This window comes from Mesoplodon densirostris, chromosome 10, assembly GCF_025265405.1.
Source record: "Mesoplodon densirostris isolate mMesDen1 chromosome 10, mMesDen1 primary haplotype, whole genome shotgun sequence".
Classification (NCBI taxonomy): domain Eukaryota; kingdom Metazoa; phylum Chordata; class Mammalia; order Artiodactyla; family Ziphiidae; genus Mesoplodon; species Mesoplodon densirostris.
Genome location: NC_082670.1, coordinates 25,866,802 through 25,890,555, shown reverse-complemented (window position 1 = coordinate 25,890,555; position 23,754 = coordinate 25,866,802). Strand labels below are relative to the sequence as shown.

The 23,754-nt window shown below is 41.3% G+C and overlaps 1 protein-coding gene across 1 annotated transcript in view; it reads right to left on the bottom strand.

Annotated features, from left to right (window-relative positions):
* PKHD1 (PKHD1 ciliary IPT domain containing fibrocystin/polyductin) overlaps positions 1–23,754 on the bottom strand; it is a 426,879-nt gene that overhangs the window by 269,188 nt on the left and 133,937 nt on the right. The window contains exon 36 of the mRNA XM_060110064.1: positions 1,951–2,163. Within this exon, the coding sequence (XP_059966047.1) occupies positions 1,951–2,163 (213 nt within the window). The remainder of the gene's footprint in view (positions 1–1,950; positions 2,164–23,754) is intronic.

The following is a 23,754-nucleotide window of genomic DNA, read 5'->3' as shown; positions in this document are numbered from 1 at the left end:
GACAGAAGCCCCTCATGGATCCTGGGCTACAAGATCAACATAAGTGCTTGATGAGGAATACAGGAAGAAAAAGGTCCTCCTTAGAAGTAGAATACAAGAATCAATATTGTAGGTATTTTGAATTTCTGTCTAGATAATTGTGGGTTTTATAATCCTTACAAAATTTATCCCCAGTGTATATCACTCTGGCTGGTCCATGGTCAACGCTTAATAAATGCTTGATGGGGCTTCCCTGGTGGCGCAGTGGTTGAGAGTCCGCCTGCCGATGCAGGGGACGCGGGTTCGTGCCCCGGTCCGGGAAGATCCGACATGCCGCGGAGCAGCTGGGCCCGTGAGCCATGGCCGCTGAGCCTGCACATCCAGAGCCTGTGCTCCGCAACGAGAGAGGCCACAGCAGTGAGAGGCCTGCGTACCGCAAAAAATAAATAAATAAATGCTTGATGATAAGATCTCACTTCCCCTCATAGTAAGCCAAAAAAGGCAAAAGAGGGCTTTTAGTAGACAATGATTGAGGGCCACAATTTGTGATGGACAGAGCCTTAATGGACCAAGAAGGGTGACTCCTCAGCATAGCCACATGCCATGCCTAGAATAACAACTCTGTGATAGGTGGCAGGGTCTTATTTTGCTACGTCAGCACAGAAATTCCAATGTAGAGAATGTCACATTTTCTGGAGATCGGGCTACTATCTGGTGCCCACATTTTTGATCTGACTTTGGCTCGTGCTATGTAATCAAATGTATATAAGCATCCACTGAAAGACACTCCAAGCTCATCATGTTATACTTACATTTTCTAGTTGATACTAAGGATTATCCTGGCACATTTAGTAATTTCCTGAATCTCAAGGAAAATAAAAATGTTCATTTTGCAAAGTGGGATGAAGTTATCAAAAGGCAAACGAGGGCTTCCCTGGTGGCGCAGTGGTTGAGAGTCCGCCTGCCGATGCAGGGCACACGGGTTCATGCCCCGGTCCGGGAAGATCCCACATGCTGCAGAGCGGCTGGGCCCGTGAGCCATGGCTGCTGAGCCTGCGCGTCCGGAGCCTGTGCTCCGCAACGGGAGAGGCCACAACAGTGAGAGGCCCATGTACCACACACACACACACAAAAAAAAGGCAAACGAAATTGTAGCAGAAACACATTATAGTCTAATTCCTAAAACACATATAGTCTAATCTTTTCCCAGGAATCCATAAACACCAACCCACCTGTAACAAAATTCTAGGTAGAACTCTAACTGAACCCTGTTCCCAGGGGGGTGAAAACAGCAACAACAACAACAAAGTGAAGTTGTCTCTGCTTTGGGCTGCCACCAGTGTACACAGCCATGGGTGTAGGCTAAGTAACAGTAAGTAACCATATTGGTCAGTTTTCACTAGGTTAAACTGCAGCTGCAAACACAAATCTCAGTGGTTCATGACAACAAAGGTTTATTCCTCACACACATACACAGGAGCAGTATGCAGCTCTGCCCAAACTTAAGGAGCTGCCCCTATCCCTATGGGGGATGGGCTATTCTCAAGCAGAAGGAAAAGAGAAAAATGACCAAAGTATCACAATGGCTCTCAAAACTTCTGCTTGGCCATGCAGTACATCAGCTTCTGCTCAGATTCCATTGACCAAAGCAAGTCCAAGGCTAAACCCACTCTCAGCGGGACAGGGAAGTATGGTCCACCCATGGGGAGGCACTGAAAGTCACCTGACAGTGGGCAGAGGTGACAGAAAGGGGGGCAAATAACTGAGAACCACAGTACACTCTGCCATGAGTATCATCACAGTTAATATTCCTTATTTAAGGAAACAGTGCTCACGCTCTAATTGACTTTGTTGCCTCTGCGACTAACAGCCAAAGAGATGGAAGTAGTTTTATCATTTTCCCCATTGTCTGCACCTTGGCTAGACACACACGGCTCTACCTCCGTTCCTCTGGTCAACTGCCTCACTCACCATGCAGGGAAAGGGTTCCATTCCTCACAGCCAGGAACTTGACTCCATACGGAAAGAAGGGGGTAGAGTGGGAACTCCCGTAGAGTTTGATCTGAGCTTTGCCTTGGAAGGGCTTGTCCTCAGATCCAATCCTGAGCTCTCCACCATCAGAAACAAGGATGGAGTGTGCTCTGAGCTCGATGGGTCCTGGGTCCAGGAAAATCAGCTTTCCTCCTAATAGCCAAAGAGAAGACAGTCAGTCTCTGGGAGAATGAGGCTCACTTCCTTTTGACAGTTCCAATGTCGGATGAAATCCTCTTCATTTATGTACTTTGCTGAAATTTAGACTCATTTTATCTTGCCTTCTCTTCTAGAAGCACAGCTGAGTGGATCAGACACCCAGGAGCAGAAGCACTATATTACTAATCTAGCTTAGGATAGCTACCACAGTTCACAGCAGCTTTATCTACAGTATTTTTAATGACAATAACCTAAATGCCTAGAAATTTAGGACTGGTTAAATAAGAAACGAGAAGGCCACCATTTTTACCATGTAACAGCAGCTTAGAAAATTAAGTTTAAAAAAACTGGGAAACAGTAAATAGGAATAGAAGAAAATATGCCAAAATTATAAGAATTACAGTAAAAGGAAGTGTAATTAGGAGGCACTATGAAATTTTTAGCACTTTAGCTGACCAACATCCATTATCCTTTTCTTTGGACAATAGACACTGATTTCCACAAGGAACTGTTCTGCTCCATTGAACAGAGTTGAGTGGGATTGTCAAACATGGTGTCTTATCCTACCATCAACTGAGTCACGTACCCAGGCTTCAAAAGGAAACCTGGAGCAAGCAAATCTCCCTACCCAGGCTTGAGAAAGTAGCATGCCTTGGCCCCTTACCCACGTATATTTTCCTTCATAACGCTTAGCATCAGACATACCATATATTTACAAGTTTACTGTCTGCCCTCCCGCCCCCCAGGAATGCATGCTTCATGAGGGCATTTATCTGCCTTGTCCACTTCTACATTCCCAGTGTCTATAACAGTGACTGGGAGAAGGTTGGCACTCAATATATAATTGCTGAGTAAATGAATAAATGGTTATATCCTTTTAGAGTATCTGTTTTAAGTACCTGAATTTCCTTATAGACACACACACACAAACACACACATACTCACTCCCATTTCCTCAGAAAGGATATTGTTATGACATTGAATCAGTAAATCCACACGTTGTCTCAATGAACTAAATGTAAGCCCAGAATGCGAGGGAGGCAAGTGGCAGAAGTGGCTCAAAAGGCAGATTCCACAGGAAGAAGGGGGGTCATGGTGAGGGCCAGTGAAGAGCAGAGACTCCATCTGCTAAATGTAGTCCTGAATCCAAGGTACCAAATCCTTGAGTTGGATTGTTGTTTTGTACTTAAACACGTGCTGGAGGAATGAGAGGGAGCGAAGAAAAAGGCCAAGACGCTTTTAGTCGTTTCTGTTATCTCCATCTTAGTACAGAGATAGTGACCAATACAGATGGAGGCCACTCCTCCCCTGACCTTCTGTTCTAACATTCTCTTCAGCTTTCCTTGGCTCCTTTATCTTTGATCCTAAAGCCTGAGCCACACACCATCAATAACAGTCACAGAGTGTTTACTTGGATTCAACCTCTTAAAGTGCTCTTGACTTTCAGCCACATTTTAGAACAACACACCCCCATGGGTATCCAGTTTCACCATCTATAAATTGTCCATGGCTAGAACTCTTCCCTCAGAGACTTGTGGTGAGATTTCTTGAAATGATGCTTGTAGATCCCTGGTCCTGGGTCTGTCCTAGTAGACACTTAATGCAGTGGTGTAATAGTCCTACTAGACCACCTCCTTCCAACACCTCACCCTCCGTTGTCCTGACGTCCCTTTTCAAATATGGTGTAGAGATCACAGTCTAAGGTAATCGACCCAAGAAGCAACTCTCCTTTGGTGACCTAGAGGCTTGATGCTTGAGTGGCACCACACTGCTTACCAGATTTCCAAAGGGCCTGCTGGCAATTCTGACCTTAATTTTCCCTTCCATTGTCATCATGATGACAAGAATAATCATTAGAAATGCAATCATATCACGCATCCTGCTGTGAACAAGAGGGAAGAAATGTGACCTGTGGTACAGGCCACCTTCTTGAGTTCACTAGAACTTTTTCACTCACAGCCATGTGTCATTAATGTCTCAACTAATTATCTTCAACTGGTGAACCATGGGTTGGGCAATGGGTCCCAGCATTATGAACAGTCAGGAAATCTGAATCTGAACCGAGATGAACCAGTGATGGAGACAGGATATTGGATCAGGTTCCTGTCCCCTCTGTCACTGACCTCTGAATGACCCTCAGTAAGTCTCACAAAATTGCTGGGCCTCGGACTACTCAGTTTCCAAATCTGTCCCACTCACTGCTGAGGGATGGTCTGTTTGCCCCTTGGCTACGTGCAGAACAGAATTGTTCGTTTGCTGAGGCTCCTTCCAGCTCTAGAACATTTGGCATCTGCATCTGCAAAGATGCAGTCAAGTGTGCATTTGACACTGATGGAGACAGGGACCTCATGTTCTCTCGCCACCACCTACCCTGCAGGGAACTTTGAATACCACTTGAGGAAGGGATTACCTGCACAGTCAGGAATTCAAACGAGATTATGGGGAAAGCAAGGGAGCTGACATGTATTAAGCACCTACCATATGCCAGTACCTTTAGCTATGTTGTTTGAAATGACCTTCCAAACAAGCCCAGGAGGTCGATGTCACGCTCTGTATTTCAGAGCAGACAGTGAGCTGAGGTAGGCAAAGCGAGCATTAGAACCAGACCACCTGACAGAGGTACTCACGCTCTCTCCACCTTGCAAACCCTCCCAAGTAGCTTTTTCATTAATTAGGAAATTAACTTCCATTAAGTACTTCATTAATTTCATTATTTATCATAGTTACTTTTAAGGAAAAACACATGTTAACCTAAGTAACTTTGCCTATGGCTTGTTTATATGTGGTTTATTTTAATTTTGTTAATGTAGATATACCTCGCCTCATTCCAAAAAGGATTTGAGGCAGACTACAAGGATTAGTGGGTACATTTATAACCTGGATGTTGTCCCTTATACCATCAAGCAAAATATTAAACATACTGAAGCAAACTGGTAGAAATTTGAAAATGTCATTTACTGACAGGAACTAATTATGACGCTAATGAAGGGAGAAAAGCTCATCCCCAAAACATGAATGACTTGTGTTGTCAAGAGTACTATAAATAGGACTAATTAATTAATGCAATAATCGCTCTTCCCTGCTAAAAAGTCTTTCTTCCTTACTTTATCAGTGGCAGGTACGTATAAGAAATCTAGGTAGGGCTTCCCTGGTGGCGCAGTGGTTGAGAGTCCACCTGCCAATGCAGGGGACACGGGTTCGTGCCCCGGTCAGGGAAGATCCCACATGCCACGGAGCGGCTGGGCCCGTGAGCCATGGCCGCTGAGCCTGCGCGTCCGGAGCCTGTGCTCCGCAACGGGAGAGGCCACAACAGTGAGAGGCACACATACCAAAAAAAAAAAAAAGAAATCTAGGTAAATAAAGGAAGAGAGTTTGATGCGGAATTCAACTAATTTTGGTTGATACGTGATAACCAAGGCGAAAAGTTTCTTGGTGTGAAAGAACGGAAAGTTTATATTTAATCTGTCTCTGTGCCAAGGCCCCAAGTGTTTTCATCCTCACACTTTATTAGCTTAAGTCAAATATACAGCATGCTGCTTTAAAGGATAGTTATTTGAGTATGGGAGGGCAGTGGGAGGACTTTATTTCTCCACTTTATGGAGCTCAACCCCATTTCTGAAAGCTGAAATAAAGAGCAGGGCCGAAATCAGCCTTTGGCTGTGACCCTTACATTGCTTGTTATGATTGTTAATGAAAGCTGAGTATGTCCCACGAGTGACCTTGGGTAAGTTTATAAAAATCAATCAACCATCATTATTGTTACTTCCCCTCCAAAATAAATAAACGAACACAACTTTTTACATGTAATCACTTCTTCCCATTAAACATCTCTTTTATTTCTTTTAAAGGGAAGTAAAAGAGACTTTTAGCAGCTAGCTGATGTTTGCAAAGTACATCAAAACCTGCTTTGGGCTAACCGTACAATTAGCCATCCTCTGTAATAACCGCAAAATGATTCTGTTGTACGTGTGTGTGTGTTTTAAAGAAAACCAAATACACAGTTCTAGCTATTTTCCCCCTTACAGAAAACATTTAGAGTCTAAGTATTTTACCTTACAACAATACTCCTCAAAAGAACTGGGTATACCTTCTATCCCAGTTTTTTCCCTCTAGTCTCTTTGGAACCCTCCCCAGCTGTGCCTTTTCCTGGCCACCCCACCCAAACTGTTCCTGTTGAGGTCACAAATGACAGCCACATTGCTGAATCCAAGGCGGGATGCTCAGTGCTCACCTTTCCTGAGCAGCCAGCAGCATCTAACATACTTGTTCACTCCTTTCTTGATACTCCTTCCCCTCGCCCACCGAGCCCTGCGCCCTCCCGGATGCCCTCCCACCTCCTGAGCCTTCCCTCCTGACCTCCTCTCCCTGATTCCTCCTGCTTGTCCCAACCACTGACACTTGGAATGTCACAAGACTCAGTCCCTTGATGACTTTTTTTCTCACCTTGTCTTAAGGTTTTAAACCCCATCATATGCTCATCGCTGATAACTCCCAGATTTACATCCCTAAGGCCCACCTCCGCCCTCAGCTCAAGGCTCATCACCCCAACTGCTACTTGACACCTCCGCCTGGATGTCTCAAAGGTTTCTCAACTTAGCACGTCCAAAAGGTGAGCTCCTCGTCTTGCCCCACAGTCCTTCCCTTTTCCATAAATGGCAACTCCATCCCCCCTTTCCTCAGTTTGAAAGTCCTCTGCTTTGTTTGAAAGAGTCAGCGTTCACTCTCTCTCACACCACAACCAAAGCTCCAGGGAATTTTGTGCATTCTTCCTTCAAAATATCCCTGTGACCCAACCCCTTCTCACCACCTCCGGTCCTGTCACTGGGGTCTAAGTCACCCTCATCTCATCCCCAGGTAACTCCAAAAGCCTCTTAACTCAGCTCGTTTCTTCTGCCCCTGCCCCCACCCCAGGGTCTACTCTTAAAACAACAGTCTCTCGGGCCTCCCTGGTGGCGCAGTGGTTGAGAGTCCGCCTGCCGATGCAGGGGATACGGGTTCGTGCCCCGGTCTGGGAGGATCCCATATGCCGCGGAGCGGCTGGGCCCGTGAGCCATGGCCGCTGAGCCTGCGCATCCGGAGCCTGTGCTCCGCAACGGGGGAGGCCACAACAGTGAGAGGCCCGCATACCGCAAAAAAAAAAAAAAAAAAAAAAACAGTCTCTGAGGGGCTTCCCTGGTGGTGCAGTGGTTGAGAGTCCGCCTGCCGATGCAGGGGACGCGGGTTCGTGCCCCGGTCCAGGAGGATCCCACGTGCCGTGGAGCGGCTAGGCCCGTGAGCCATGGCCTGAGCCTGCGCGTCCAGAGCCTGTGCTCCGCAACGGGAGAGGCCACAACGGGGAGAGGCCCGCGTACCGCAATAAAAAAAAAAAAAAAAAAAAAAACAGTCGCTGTGATCTTTTTTAATGTAAACTTTATCACATCACCTCTCTGCTGGAAATTCTCCAACGGTTCCCACCATACACAGAGTCAAAGCCCACCAAACCCTGCATGGCTGGCCCTTTCTGGCCCCCTCTCTCTCTACTCTCCCCGGCTCACAATCCTCTGCCACCACAACCCTCTGGGTCCCCTGACTCACAGTCTTTGCCCTCACTCTGTGCAAATCCCCCCAACCACCACCAAACCACAACCCAGCTCCCTGTCCACCTTCCCTGCTGCATTTTTCTCCATGTTGCTCAGAAAATCTAACAAAAAATACAACTTGCTGACTTGATTGTTTTCCTTATAGAAATAAACTCCATGAGAGCAAGAATTGTGGTCTATTTCATTCAGAGCTGCAGCCCCTGTGCCTAGAACAGTGCCAGGCATATGGGGAGCTGGGAAAGTGGTCACTAAATACGTGTGGAATAAATAGAAGTTGAAGTTACAGAAGTGAATGAAGTCTCCTTAGGCGGACACGTAGAGTGAGAACAGAAGAGAGACAAGACTGTCAAATAGTATTTAAAGACTAGACTCAGGAGAGGAAGTAGAAAGATTTTTGCCTGTGAGTCAAAGAAACAGGTGAATTAGGAGAAGAATCAGAAGATTGGGGTGGGTTCCTGGAAGAGCTTTAAGAACTGGGGAAAGTGGCAGATGATGATGGCAAATCCTTTGGTCATTTTGAAGAGGATCTGGGGGAAAAGGGTGCAGAGCAAGAGTGTACTTGGTTAGGACGTACATGCCAGGTGATGAAATGAACTCCGGGGGGAGTGAGTCCCATTTTAAGCAGACGGAAAGCCAGAGATGAACGAAGGCAAGATGCAGGGAGAGATCTGATGACCCCCAATTCATTAGATCAATCTGCATCACCAAACTAGATCCTTTATTCAAAGCTTGAACTACCTAAATTTTCAGATGTAAGTTATCCAATTTACTTATCTATGTGGCTGAGCCTCCATTCAGTTTTTTGTGTCAACTCTGAATAATTCCTTAAAAAGTTCAGCATCCTGTATGTTGTTACCTTTCCAGTAATTCCCCAGGGGGAGCCTGCGGAATTCCCTTTCCCTGGAGAATAAGAGATGATCATCCATTCAGGATGCACGGGTCCTGCTCTGCCTGGATAAGGAGGGCAGACTCAGTGACTGGGCAGAGTTGGGGCACCATGCTGCACCCTACTGTACCCTACAGCACCGTGTTGCTGTGGAGGTGGGTGTCAGGAGAAGGTGAGGAAGAGGAGAAGGCTAACATTCAGGGAAGGCAGCCACAGCCTGAAGCCTGCGTTCTGATGGGGATGCACAGAGCTTCCTTTGTTGGTCAGATCTGGATTAGGCTTTTGCCTGATCCACTGGAGCAGAGCCTGGAAGCCTTCGAGGTGGGCTTGTCCCCGGCCAGAGAGGCGGAAAATCAATTTGGCTGGCAAATGAGATCCCCCAAGAGCTCAGTGCACACTCCATAATCTTATCCACTAGCAGCTCAGGAAATAAATGCCTGGGCCCTCACATATTCATGGGGGAGGTGAGGCATAAATCAGGCTTTAAGTATTGGGGGCAAAGGCAATGTACTTTCTGGCTGGCTACTAATTAATCAAGCACAGAACACCTCAGCCTAGCAACCTAGGAGTGAGCCACACACACATAGGCTATTGCCGCTTTTCTCAACTCTATTTTCATTTCAGTTAAAACAGATATCAAATGAAATTCTCTCCTTTAGCCGATGCTGCTTATGCATCCCCCTGTTCTTCCTTTAATTAAAAAACATGCTTATTGCAATACTTGCCAGAATCATTTTAACGGTATTTTAATTGTAAAGTCTCTGCCTGATTAAAAAAAGAAAATATGAACCAGAAAGTGTTTGCAAAAATGTTCTCAGGATGCAAGAAAACAATCACACACCGCCCCGAATGGATGCCACATACTAATTCCTTAATTAGCCTGGCACCGCTAGTCAAGTGGGCAATGTGGAGGAGAAAACATATCGGAAATAAAATCATTGACTCAGAGCCATGAACAAGAGGGAGGAATCATTTTCATCAGCTCGAATTTCCCTTGTAGGAGAGACAAGTGCATCTAACTAAAAATACCATGCTCAGGACAGGCCCAGTCAATGTGGCCAGACAGATTTTTTTCCACTGTTCTTTGGGAAACGAGTAGCTTGGCCAAAGACACATATTAATCAAACTATCAAAAATTAAATACAAAGAAAACATATTAAAAGCAGCAAGGGAAAAACAACACATAACACACAAGGGAATCCCCATAAGGTTAACAGCTGATCTTTCAGCAGAAACTTCACAAGCCAGAATGGAGTGGCAGGACATATTTAAAGTGATGAAGGAGAAAAACCTACAACCAAGATTACTCTACCCAGCAAGGATCTCATACAAATTTGATGGAGAAATTAAAACATTTACAGACAAGCAAAAGCTGAGAGAGTTCAGCACCACCGAACCAGCTTTACAACAAATGCTAAAGGAACTTCTCTAAGCAGGAAACACAACAGAAGGAAAAGACCTACAATAACAAACCCAGAACAATTAAGAAAATGGGAATAGGAACATACATATCGATAATTACCTTAACTGTAAATGGATTAAATGCTCCCACCAAAAGACACAGACTGGCTGAATGGATACAAAAACAAGACTCGAATATATGCTGTCTACAAGAGACCCACTTCAGACCTAGGGACACATACAGACTGAAAGTGAGGGGATGGATTAAGATATTCCATGCAAATGGAAATCAGAAGAAAGCTGGAGTAGCAATTCTCATATCAGACAAAATAGACTTTAAAATAAACACTGTTACAAGAGACAGAGAAAGACACTACACAATGATCAAGGGATCAATCCAAGAAGAAGATATAACAATTGTAAATATCTATGCACGCAACATAGGAGTACCAATACATAAGGCAAAGACTAACAGCCATAAAAGGGGAAATTGACAGGAACACAATTCTGGTAGGGGCCTTTAACACCCCACTTTCACCAATGGACAGATCATCCAAAATGAAAATAAATAAGGAAACACAAGCTTTAAATGATACATTAAACAAGATAGACTTAATTGATATTTATAGGACATTCCAGCCAAAAACAATAGAATACACATTTTTCTCAAGTGCTCATGGAACATTCTCCAGGATAGATCATATCTTGGGTCACAAATCTAGCCTTCATAAATTTAAGAAAATTGAAATCGTATCAAGTATCTTTTCCGACCACAACGCTATGAGACTAGATATCAATTACAGGAAAAGATCTGTAAAAAATACAAACGCATGGAGGCTAAACAATACACTACTTAATAACGAAGTGATCACTGGAGAAATCAAAGAGAAAATCAAAAAATACTAGAAACAAATGACAATGGAGAATGACAACCCAAAACCTATGGGATGCAGCAAAAGTAGTTCTAAGAGGGAAGTTTATAGCAATACAATCCCACCTTAAGAAACAGGAAGCATCTCAAATAAACAACCTAACCTTGCACCTAAAGCAATTAGACAAAGAAGAACAAAAAAATCCCAAAGTTAGCAGAAGGAAAGAAATAAAGATCAGATCAGAAATAAATGAAAAAGAAATGAGGGAAGCGATAGCAAAGATCAATAAAACTAAAAGCTGGTTCTTTGAGAAGATAAACAAAATTGATAAACCATTAGCCAGACTCATCAAGAAAAAAAGAGAGAAGACTCAAATCAGTAGAATTAGAAATGAAAAAGGAGAAGTAACAAGTGACACTGCAGAAATACAAAGGATCATGAGAGATTACTACAAGCAACTCTATGCCAATAAAATGGACAACCTGGAAGAAATGGACAAATTCTTAGAAATACACAACCTGCCAAGACTGAATCAGGAAGAAATAGAAAATATAAACAGACCAATCACAAGCACTGAAATTGAAACTGTGATTAAAAATCTTCCAACAAACAAAAGCCCAGGACCAGATGGCTTCACAGGCAAATTCTATCAAACATTTAGAGAAGAGCTAACACCTATCCTTCTCAAACTCTTCCAAAATACAGCAGAGGGAGGAACACTCCCAAACTCATTCTACGAGGCCACCATCGTCCTGATACCAAAACCACACAAAGATGTCACAAAAAAAGAAAACTAGAGGCCAATGTGACTGATGAACATAGATGCAAAAATCCTCAACAAAATACTAGCAAACAGAATCCAACAGCACATTAAAAGGATCATACACCATGATCAAGTGGGGTTTATTCCAGGAATGCAAGGATTCTTCAATATACACAAATCAATCAACGTGATACACCATATTAACAAATTGAAGGAGAAAAACTATATGATCATCTCAATAGATGCAGAGAAAGCTTTCGACAAAATTCAACACCCATTTATGAAAAAACCCTGCAGAAAGTAGTCACAGAGGGAACTTTCCTCAACATAATAAAGGCCATATATGACAAACCCACAGCCAACATCATCCTCAATGGTGAAAAACTGAAACCATTTCCACTAAGATCAGGAACAAGACAAGGTTGCCCACCCTCACCACTCTTATTCAACATAGTTTTGGAAGTTTTAGCCACAGCAATCAGAGAAGAAAAGGTCATAAAAGGAATCCAAATGGGAAAAGAAGAAGTAAAGCTGTCACTGTTTGCAGATGACATCATACTATACATAGAGAATCCTAAAGATGTTACCAGAAAACTACAGAGGTAATCAATGAATTTGGTAAAGTAGCAGGATACAACATTAATGCACAGAAATCTCTGGCATTCCTATATACTAATGATGAAAAAATCTGAAAGTGAAATCAAGAAAACACTCCCATTTACCATTGCAACAAAAAGAATAAAATATCTAGGAATAAACCTACCTAAGGAGACAAAAGACCTGTATGCAGAAAATTATAAGACACTGATGAAAGAAATTAAAGATGATACAAATAGATGGAGAGATATACCATGTTCTTGGATTGGAAGAATCAACATTGTGAAAATGACTGTACTACCCAGAGCAATCTACAGATTCAATGCAATCCCTATCAAACTATCAATGGCATTTTTCACAGAACTAGAACAAAAAATTTCACAATTTGTATGGAAACACAAAAGACCCCGAATAGCCAAAGCAATCTTGAGAACGAAAAACAAAGCTGGAGGAATCAGGCTCCCTGACTTCAGACTATACTACAAAGCTACAGTAATCAAGATAGTATGGTACTGGCACAAAAACAGAAAGATAGATCAATGGAACAGGATAGAAAGCCCAGAGATAAACCCACGCACATATGGTCACCTTATCTTTGATAAAGGAGGCAGGAATGTACAGTGGAGAAAGGACAGCCTCTTCAATAAGTGGTGCTGGGGAAACTGGACAGGGACATGTAAAAGTATGAGATTAGATCACTCCCTAACACCATACACAAAAATAAGCTCAAAATGGATAAAAGACCTAGATGGAAGGCCAGACACTATCAAACTCTTAGAGGAAAACATAAGCAGAACACTCTATGACATAAATCACAGCAAGATCCTTTTTGACCCACCTCCTAGAGAAATGGAAATAAAAACAAAAATAAACAAATGGGACCTAATGAAACTTCAAAGCTTTTGCACAGCAAAGGAAACCATAAACAAGACGAAAAGACAACCCTCAGAATGGGAGAAAATATTTGCAAATGAAGCAACTGACAAAGGATTAACCTCCAAAATATACAAGCAGCTCATGCAGCTCAATATCAAAAAAACACACAACCCAATCCAAAAATGGGCAGAACACCTAAATAGACATTTCTCCAAAGAAGATATACAGACTGCCAACAAACACATGAAAGAATGCTCAACATCATTAATCATTAGAGAAATGCAAATCAAAACTACAATGAGGTATCATTTCACACCAGTCAGAATGGGCATCATCAAAAAATTTAGAAACAATAAATGCTGGAGAGGGTGTGGAGAAAAGGGAACACTCTTGCACTGTTGGTGGGAATGTAAATTGATATAGCCACTATGGAGAATCGTATGGAGGTTCCTTAAAAAACTCAAATAGAACAACCATACAACCCAGCAATCCCACTACTGGGCATATACCTTGAGAAAACCATAACTCAAAAAGAGTCATGAACCAAAATGTTCATTGCAGCTCTATTTACAATAGTCAAGACATGGAAGCAACCTAAGTGTCCATCAACAGATGAATGGATAAAGAAGATGTGGCACATATATACAATGGAATATTACTCAGCCATAAAAAGAAACGAAATTGAGTTATTTTTAATGAGGTGGATGGACCTAGAGTCTGTCATACAGAGGGAAGTAAGTCAGAAAGAGAAAAACAAATACCGTATGATAACACATATATATGGACTCTAAGGGAAAAAAAAAAAAGGTCATGAAGAACCTAGAGGTAAGACAGGAATAAAGACACAGATCTACTAGAGCATGGACATGGGGAGGGGGGAGGATAAGCTGTGACAAAGTGAGAGAGTGGCATGGACATATATACACTACCAAACGTAAAATAGATAGCTAGTGGGAAGTAGCCGCATAGCACAGGGAGATCAGCTCGGTGCTTTGTGACCACCTAGAGGGGTGGGATAGGGAGGATGGGAGGGAGGGAGACCCAAGAGGGAAGAGATATGGGAACATATGTATATGTATAACTGATTCACTTTGTTATAAAGCAGAAACTAACACACCATTGTAAAGCCATTATACTCCAATAAAGATGTTAAAAAAAAAGAAGAGAGTAGCTGGGCCAGGTTTATTGGCTTCCAGTCCTGACAATCCTATATGGTTCCCTCTATTGTTTTAGGCCAGTAGTTCTCAAACTTGAGTCCATCAGAATTACCCAGAGGTCTTAAAACACAGATTGGTAGACCTTGCCCCCTCAGAGTACATTTGCTATGGGGCCCAAAAATGTGCATTTCTAGCAAGCTCCCAGGCAATGTTCTTGCTACTGATTAGGGAGCACACTTTGAGAACCACTGCTCTAGGTAAATTAAGCTTGTTCTAGATGTCCATAGTCCATAGTCTAAAACAGGTTGAAAAATACGAAGCTGGAATTGCAGATTAATTCACTTTGTCATTCAACTAACATTTGCTGTTATTTCCAAGCCCTTCTGCTAGGTGCCATAATAAAAATGTTAAAAATACACTTTCAGAAGGTCACAGTGAAGTTTAATTGCGCCAGGTGAATAGAAATACCCTGGTTTTAGTGAACTGGCCAACTTTACAGATAACCAAGAAATAAGATAATGGTGATGACTCAGCCTTTTACTTTTTCTATAAAACATAAAACTCATGAAGTTAACCTTATCAAGGAATTAACTCTATGCTAATTACAAAGTATAAACATATTTGTGGAAGAGAAACATTTAAAGGAATGCAAAACACTGAGATGTAAATAAATGCCTTTTATTATAGCTACTGTTGTCAATTACTACTTAACTAAAGCTTGATTTCCTTTCTACCTCCAGAAAATCAAAACTTCCTTTTACCAACAAAGTTTCTGACATTTAAGTTCTGAAGCCCCTCAGCTGTTCCATGGATTCTTAGAAAGTCACTTAAGACCTCAGAAAGAAAGGAGAAAACAGGGGGGAAGAAACTGTCTTCTCCAGGCAGGTAAAAATCTCCATAACTACCAAGTTACTCACTGATTCAAATAATCTCCTTCTTTCTCTGTATCAAAGGTCAATTAGCATTGACCCAATCACATTTTTTTACCAGCCCTGCAACCTGATACGTTTCTCTGAGCAATCTGTTATTTAAAAGGTTCCAAATATAATTATTCTGAGTATTATAACCACGATTCAGCTACAACATAATAATTTTAGAAATGAACAATAATAGTCGTTCATAGTACTTATTTAAAAAATGAGAGTACATCCTACCTTTACTTGACCCCCAGGAATATTACAGTACATGGGAAATGATAATAATGAAAAGCTGTCTTCAGTATATTTCAGTCTGCACAAGAATCCCAGATACATAAGCATCTCAGATTTCTAACTTCACTCCCAGTCTGGATAAACAGGATGTGAGAATCATTAATCAACAGATGAGGTAGAGAGGTAAGGAGAGACCAAGACCTGAAGGACATTGTAAGCCATATCATGGTGTTTAGACTTGATGTTAAAGGCTAACAGAAAGTCCCAGAAGGATTTTAAGGAAGGATGTTTGAAATATTTATCTTTTGTTACTGAAAATATTGTAGCTTCTGTGGTAGGAAAGGACTGGTCCCTTTCAATAGCATTTTTCATGTTACAATATACAAGTTGTCAAGACATAAACTGTAAATTGTTTAATATCTATCTATCTGTCTGTCTGCCCATCTACTGAAAGCAAGTCCTTTCTCATAGCAGTGGCTTATCTTTCATTTAAGGCTAATCAAGTATGTCTGGGACTGTTCTCTGGAGGTAAATATTGTAAGTCATTGTCTGACTGGGAAAAATAAGGGGTTTCAGAGCCAAGTGTCCCCCACATTAAAAAGCCTTTGTCTCTGATCTCCTGATACACAAATAGTAAATGAAATTGGTCACTGTCTGGACTAATCCACTAACATTTGAGGATACCAGGAAGGACTCTGATTACAGAGAAATTCACAACCAACATTAATCTGCCTCTTCCGGTCAGAAATTCAGTCATTCAACAATTATTTGAGTACCTACTATGTGCCTGGAAATATAATGATCCTGGCGATACAAAGGTGAGCAAAAACAGACCTGGCTCCTGTTTTCTTCAGCTTACCTGCCTAGATTGCACATTGCCAAAAGGTAAAGGGCAGAAAAAACACACCCTAATATTAAATTTGTAAAGAATTAACATAAAAGCAATTCATATAAAAGTTATATGATTTGTATATGAATGATATTAAAGTTCTTAGCCTATGAAAAATTCTATCAATGATCTGCTTAGCTTTGGATATAAGCAAGGTCCCCTCTCATAAAATAAGTAACACCAATTCATCGCCAAGAAAAGACTGACACATAGAGATACACAAAATTAAGGGAGTTAAGGGTGGAATTCCCAAAACTCAGGTAAATATTTTCTGGTGCTCACTTCTCCATCTGGCTTCCACTTAAGCTCACTGCACAGCCCAGGCCCTTCTCAGCACCATGCTTGAAACTATGGGAAGGAAGTTTACCAATTCCTTTACCACACTTCCCTCTCAGGGCTACAGATGAACAACATTAACAGCCGGTAGACATTTATACAAGCCACTCTCCTCCTGTAAAGGGAGGAAGTCACCACCATTTCCATTTTGTGCACTGATTTGAGGCCCAGATCCTTATCCAAAGCCACAGGAAAGTCCATGGGTGCCTCATATTTGAACTCAGGCCCCCTGTTTGCTGACCCAGCCCCAGTCAGACAACCTTGTCACCTTGTCTGTACATAACCATCCCATTTCCTGCCTTGAAGGGTAGCTTTCAGCTGGAAAAAGAGTCAATTCACTCAATCTCCTTTTGCAGCCAACTTGCACATAAGTTATTTTAAACTTACCCATTTGAAACAAATTTTATCAGTTCACAAAACCCTCCCATGTTGACCAAGACATTCTATAGTGAGGAGAGGAAGAAAAAAAATATTAATGCAGGGTATTTCATTTGTATCCAATGCCTTCAGATGGATTTCCTTTAAATCCAAGCTGTTGTCAGTGAAGTCTTAAAACTGCAGACACGGGGTAACGTGCGCCGTAACTGCCAGGGTCCTGATGCACAGAGAGACCACACAGGATGTCCCAGGAAGCCCTGTTTCACAGCATTCCCAGATCACTGCATTGTAAAGCATTATCTGAAGCATGCACCTACTGACACTGAGGTTGGTTTGGTTCTAGTTAGAAGGAACCATGTGTACAAACCCTGGGATAAAAAGGCTGTGCCGGATACAGCACTTAATACCTCACTCCAAAATCCTCAAACCCTTGACTAAGGTAAAGAAACTGTAGGAGACACACAGATGGCAAACAGGCACATGAAAAAATATTCAGCATCGCTAATAGTCAGGGAAATGTGAATCAAAACCACAATGAGATATCACATCACACCTGTTAGAGAGGTTATTATCAAAAAGACAACAAATAACAAGAGCTGGCGAGGATGTGGGAAAAAAGGGAACTCTCCTACACTGTTGGTGGGAATCTAAGTTGGTGCAGCCACTGTGGAAAAGAGTATAGAAGTTCCTCAAAAAACTAAAAATAGAACTACCATATGATCCAGCAATTCCACTTCTGGGTATTTATCTGAAGAAAACAAAAACACTACTTCAAAAAGATATATGCACCCCTGTGTTCATTGTAGTATTACTTACAATAGCCAAGGCATGGAAACAACCTAATGAATGGATAATTGAAATGTGGTGTATATATACGTGTGTGTGTGTGTGTGTGTGTGTACACACACACACACACACACACAGAGGAATATTGTTCAGTGATAAAATAGAGTGAAATCTTTCCATTGCAACAACAGGGATGAAACTTGAGGGCATAAGGCTAAGTGAAATAAGTCAGAAAAAGATAAATACCATTTGATCTCACTTATATGTGGAAGATAAAGAAAAGAAGAAAACAAAACAAGGAGACATACAAAAAACAGACAAATCTGAGCTCATAGATATTGAGACCAGATTGGTGGTTGCCTGACGTGGGTGGGTGAGGGGTAGGCGAAATGGGTGAAGGGGGTCAAAAGGTACACACTTCTAGTTATAAAATGAACATGTCCTGGAGATGTGATGTACAACATGGTGACTACAGTTAATAATACTGTATTGCATATTTGAAAGTAGCTAAGAGAGTGGAACTTGCAAGTTCCCAACACAAAGAAAAAAAATTTTGTACCTATCTATGGTGACTATTGTGGTGATCATTTTGCAATATATACAAATACCATATCAGTATGTTGTACACCTGAAATTTATATAATATGTCATTTATACTACAATAAAAATTTTGTTTTAATTTTTAGAAAAGAAACTCTACAATGAACCCAGTAGTTGGTCAAGAAAAGATGGCTCATCTCAATAAACCAAGAATATGCATTGCTAGACTATAGAAATCACCAGTATAATAGACGAAAAAGATCTGAGTGTCCTCAAAACTGTGAACTAAAAGAAAGAGTTTGGAGAAAACGAGACCACATTCCCAACTGCAGCAAAAAAACACACTTCCACAAAGTCAAAATACCAAGGAGAATGGAGGCAACCTCGTGGATAACTCTGCTACTTCCACCTCTGTATCCTTCCCTCTCTTGCTGTAGAAAAACACTTCAATATGCATTCTGAAGATAACAGAGGCAGAAGCCATCTGAGGTCTTTATTGCCCAGCTAATTCTTTGAGTAATCCAGTTTGCTTTGTATATAGAAGCAGCCACTAGCTGTAAATAAAATTGCAACTTAGGCCTGACATTCAGCCATCTCTTCTGTTATTCCCTTCAATCCAAAAGGAACAACAACTAACATTAACTGAATGCTTGTGCTGGGCCAGACCCTGTACTAAGGGCTTTAGAAACATTCTTTCATTTAGTACCCAAAACATCCATAGGAGTTGGGTGATACATTGTAGTATGGCTACACAATAGCAAACAGTAAATGTTAGTAATCGCTGTCCCTGCTGCTATTACTAAAACAGGCCTTACTCTAAAGAGGAGAAACTTGAGGCTTACAAAGGCTGTGCAACTTGCCCAAGGTCACAAAGCCGGTAAGAAGCAGAGCCCAGATTCAGATTCAGTTCTTTCTGGCTCAAAAGCCTGCCAAGCATTTAACTGCTTTGGTATACACCAGTAGACCAAGAAATAGAAAATCACATGAAAGGAAGCCAGTGCACTATTAAACAGCACAAGTTTCTGCTCAAGCCTTGTAAAATGAAGGCACTGTGAGTAATAAGAAACTACAAAATGTCTTCCTCTTGAAAGTCCAACACCAAGGGAAGAGGGGTTTCTAGAGTTCATCCTCCCCTAATTGACCCTTTATTAGTCATCAGCTCTAGACCACTTCACATCAAGCTGCTTGACCACCAGGACAGAGAGTCACTGCTTCATTCAGAAAATATGGATGCTTCCCCAGCTACAGACCACAAGCCCAAGATCCTTGCCCAGAATCCATAATAGTGCACACAAGAGGGTAACGTTCCGTCTCTGTTATTATGGCTCATCATAATTACCTGGAATAAAATAATAAATTCAGCGATGCCTATGGCCGTTGGGCATCTTAACATAAAAGAATGAAAAATATAATTAACTAAATCAAGGCAATATGCCTATTTCCATCCCAGCTCATTAGTATTAATTGATGGGGTTAATTCTCTTTTGTGTTTAACAGTACCTCCTAAAAAATAATTAAAAAAAAAAAAGGAGAGAAGAAGGAATGGAGGGAAGAAATAGAAATGGTAAGTAGACAAAAGTTCTAGGTCTTTTGCTAATTAAGATGAAATCATAAGAGATATAGCTGAAGCTTTTATCAGGGTCACAAAATAATGTGCCATTTCCCCCAAAAAGTTCAGGAATCAGTACATACAGCAGCATAAATAACGGTGAAAACTTAGTCTTTGGGTGCCATTTCCCAATTGCCTCAAAGAAATTTATAATCCTCCTTTCTACTATAAGTTTTACTTGTAAGAAAAAAAAAGTGTGTTCTATTTTATATATGGAAACATAAGGAAGGCACAGAGAGTTCAGAACTCTCAAGGGCCATATGTAGAACTGTTGGTTTTCCTGATGGAGGAGCCTGGTCCCTGTATGTATTGGGATTCTGGTTTCCATGAATGGAAAAAATATGGAGGATGCAATATCTTCATAAAGTAGTTCCAAATATAGTTCCTAGGTGATCTAGTTTCACTTCTATTTAGCACTAATCCTTTCAAAGTGTGTACATACTTCATGTGGAATGTTTTCTTCATAATACTGTGGAAATGGCTGAGAAAGTACTTCCACTATAATACTTTATATCTTGTTCGTTAAAATCTTTTGAATAAATTATTTTTTGGCTTGAAATTTTTCATGCCTTGTTTCATCCCATAGATGGTATCAAAAAATAAAGAAAATTTCACACAGCTATTTTTCTGATACCATGAATGGGTATGAAAAAGATAGACAGTAACAGATACTCAGAGAGTGAATTGCTGTTGTTATTGATGATGATGATAACAATTCAATCTTATATTTGAATAGATTTTTATTGTCCTTCAAGTATTTTCACACCTATTATAGACCAAGAGAAGACATTAGGGGTTGAGAGCTACACCACATCAACCAGATAGTTGAGAGCTGGGGTTCTTCCCCAGTGAAAGCCTTCTTCATATGTCTTTTAGAAACAAGCAAAAAAAATAACTTAGCAATGGATTTTATATTTCTAACTCATAAAGATATACTTTTTATGTAGATGTGTAGATTTGTATACATGTGTATGTATGTGAATATATGTAAATTTATGTATTTATGTGTGTACATACATACATAGATAGATATCAGTGAGCACAACTAAGGACAGTAAAAGCAAATTAGTTGAGAAAAGTGATATCTAAGAGAGGAAGAACTTAAAAATTATACTTCTTAAATTTCTTCCGGGATCTGAATTCTGCACCATTTTACTTGTCCACCCATTCAAAGATCAACACATGTACTTTGAGCCCACATCATGAGTCAGGCACGGTCCTAGACACTGAAGAGACAGCAGTCAATAATTGATGGAAGTTCTTTGCCTTTTTGAGCTTATCCTAGCAGAGGAAATGAACTGTAAATAAACAAGTAAATTATTGTAGCTCATGTACTGATAAGTGATATGAAGAAAAATAAAGCAAAATAAATGGATGGAGTAATAGGATCGTTATAATTTTTTAAAAGATGGCAAGTCCTCTCTAATAAGTTGACATTTTCTGAAAGAGAATGAAATAAGTGAGCTAGCCACATGAATATCTGGAGGAAGAATATTCCAGGCAAAGGGCATTATGTGCAAAGGCCGTGAGGCAGGTGTGTCACTGGTATATTCACAGAAGAGCTGGAGCAGAGTGAACAAGGAAGGCAAGGTCAATGAAGGGATCAGAAGTTTAATAATGGTGTGAACATTATTCCTAGTGAGATGAGAAGCCATTGGGGTAGGGGTGGTTGAGGAAAGAAGTAATAAGATCTGACATATTTTAAAGGGTGTGGACAATAAATTATTGGGGGTTATTTTAGCATACAGCACAGAAGTCAAATACCAATGACTTAAACACATGAAGGCATACTTTTCTATCACAAAAAGTACTTCAGAGGTGGGCAGCCCCAGGTGCCATGCTAGTATGACATCAGAGTCCCGGGTTTCTTCCATTCTTCTGTTTCCTCACTCTTTTTTTTGGCCACACCAAGGGGCATATGGACTCTTAGTTCCTGTGCCCTTGCAGTGGAATCATAGATTCTTAACCACTGGACCTCCAGGGAATTCCCTGTTTTCCCATTCTTAGCAAGTCAACTCATGGTCCAAGATGGCAGTTGAAAATGTAGCTATCACATTTACATTCCAGGAAGCAGGGAGGAGAAAGAAAGAGGGACAACTCGGGCATGCCTCCTACCAAGTCAGCTCTACTTTAAGAAATGTCCTAGATGCCCTGCACCACTCTTCCCCTCACATATCACTGGCCAGCTCTTAGCCACAGGCTATGCCTACCTACAAAGGAGATGAGGAAATATAGCATTTTAGCTGGGTACACTGCTGCCCCAAATAAAAACTGGGGTTCTGCTACTAAAGAAGACAAAAAAATTAGAAACATGGGAACCAGTTAACAAGTTGTTTGAAATGGTCCCAGCCAAAAGTTAGGTTGAATAGGACTAGGTTGGTACTAATGGGACACATGTTGAAGATTCAGCCAGTAAGATTCACTGATGGATTGGTCATGGAATATAAGAAGAAGAAAGATATCTAGGGTGCCACCAAGATTTTTGGCCTGAGCCACTGGCTATTAAGTGAGATGGGGAAATTCCTCTCACGTTGAATCTGTGTGTATATTGATGTCTACACGATCAAAACTTGTCTCAGGTACAAAGTACATGCTCTTCACCTTCTCTCCACTATCCAACTCTAATCTTACATCCTGGACACTCGGATTACTTCTGTCTACATTCTGCCTTACCTCCTACATCACATGCTTTAGAACTAGACATTTTACTCTTTTATATTTGCTCCCTAATTACTTTTTCTTTAGTAGTAATGCACATTATTCATGTTAAGCATTATTCTTCACTTCTTCTTGTGTCTCACACAGAGTTCCTGGGCCACTTAATAAGCATTCACAAGTCATCTGTTGAACCAAATTTCATCTGTGTCCTTTCCCAGTTCTCAAGCTTTCTAGAACCTCTGACCCATATTTCTATGATTAAAATCTTACTTTCACTCTAGGCAACCCTGCTCCCTACCAGCAACTCCTGTTTGTACAGAAACGGGTGTCCACCACTTACCCTCACGACCCTACCAATGCAGGGGATGCTTCACATAACAGACTTTCCCGCTCCATGGGATGAGGGTTAGCCCTTCTAAACCTAGTCACTTATTCTAAATAATGAGAATGAAGTATTGCCTGAACCAGGAACATTTAGGAATAACCACCACTGAAAGATGACAGCTTGGGGCAAGTATCTGGGTTACTAGGATCTTGAAATCTCCAAGAGTGGAAGCCAGGTATCCACATACCTCTGCCTTTCCCTTGCCCTCTGTTCTCCTCTGATGCCTCTTCTCCATCTTCAGTCTCTGGCCCAAGGAACACCATTCCTTGCTGGAACATTTACCTGGAACTACTAGGATATCCAGAGACTCAGATGGGCTGAGTTTGAGGACTTTTAGCTGCAAAACTTCTCCCAAATGGTATCAATATCAGGCAAAGACCCTTGAGCGCCTGAAGGGCATCCCATCCTCCAACAGGATTTGACTCCTGTGGCGAGAATCCTGGTTATAGGCCTGTAAAGAGCATCTTTTCTCAGAGCTGAGACTTGAAGTCTGTAATTTTCCTTTGTCATTGCCAGTCCTTAGGTAGCTGCTAGCTGTCAATAAGTCAGTACTCCCCATAGCCACTGGCTACACACACACACAACCACCACAAAGACAGGTCAGGAGCTCAAGCTCACAGACCTTTTTCCTAAAGGGTACTAATTAATTGATTTGCCTGAAATCTTCTCCTTGCTACCAGAAGAAAAAAAAAATAAGCTTGCAGAATAAAGAATGTAAAAGT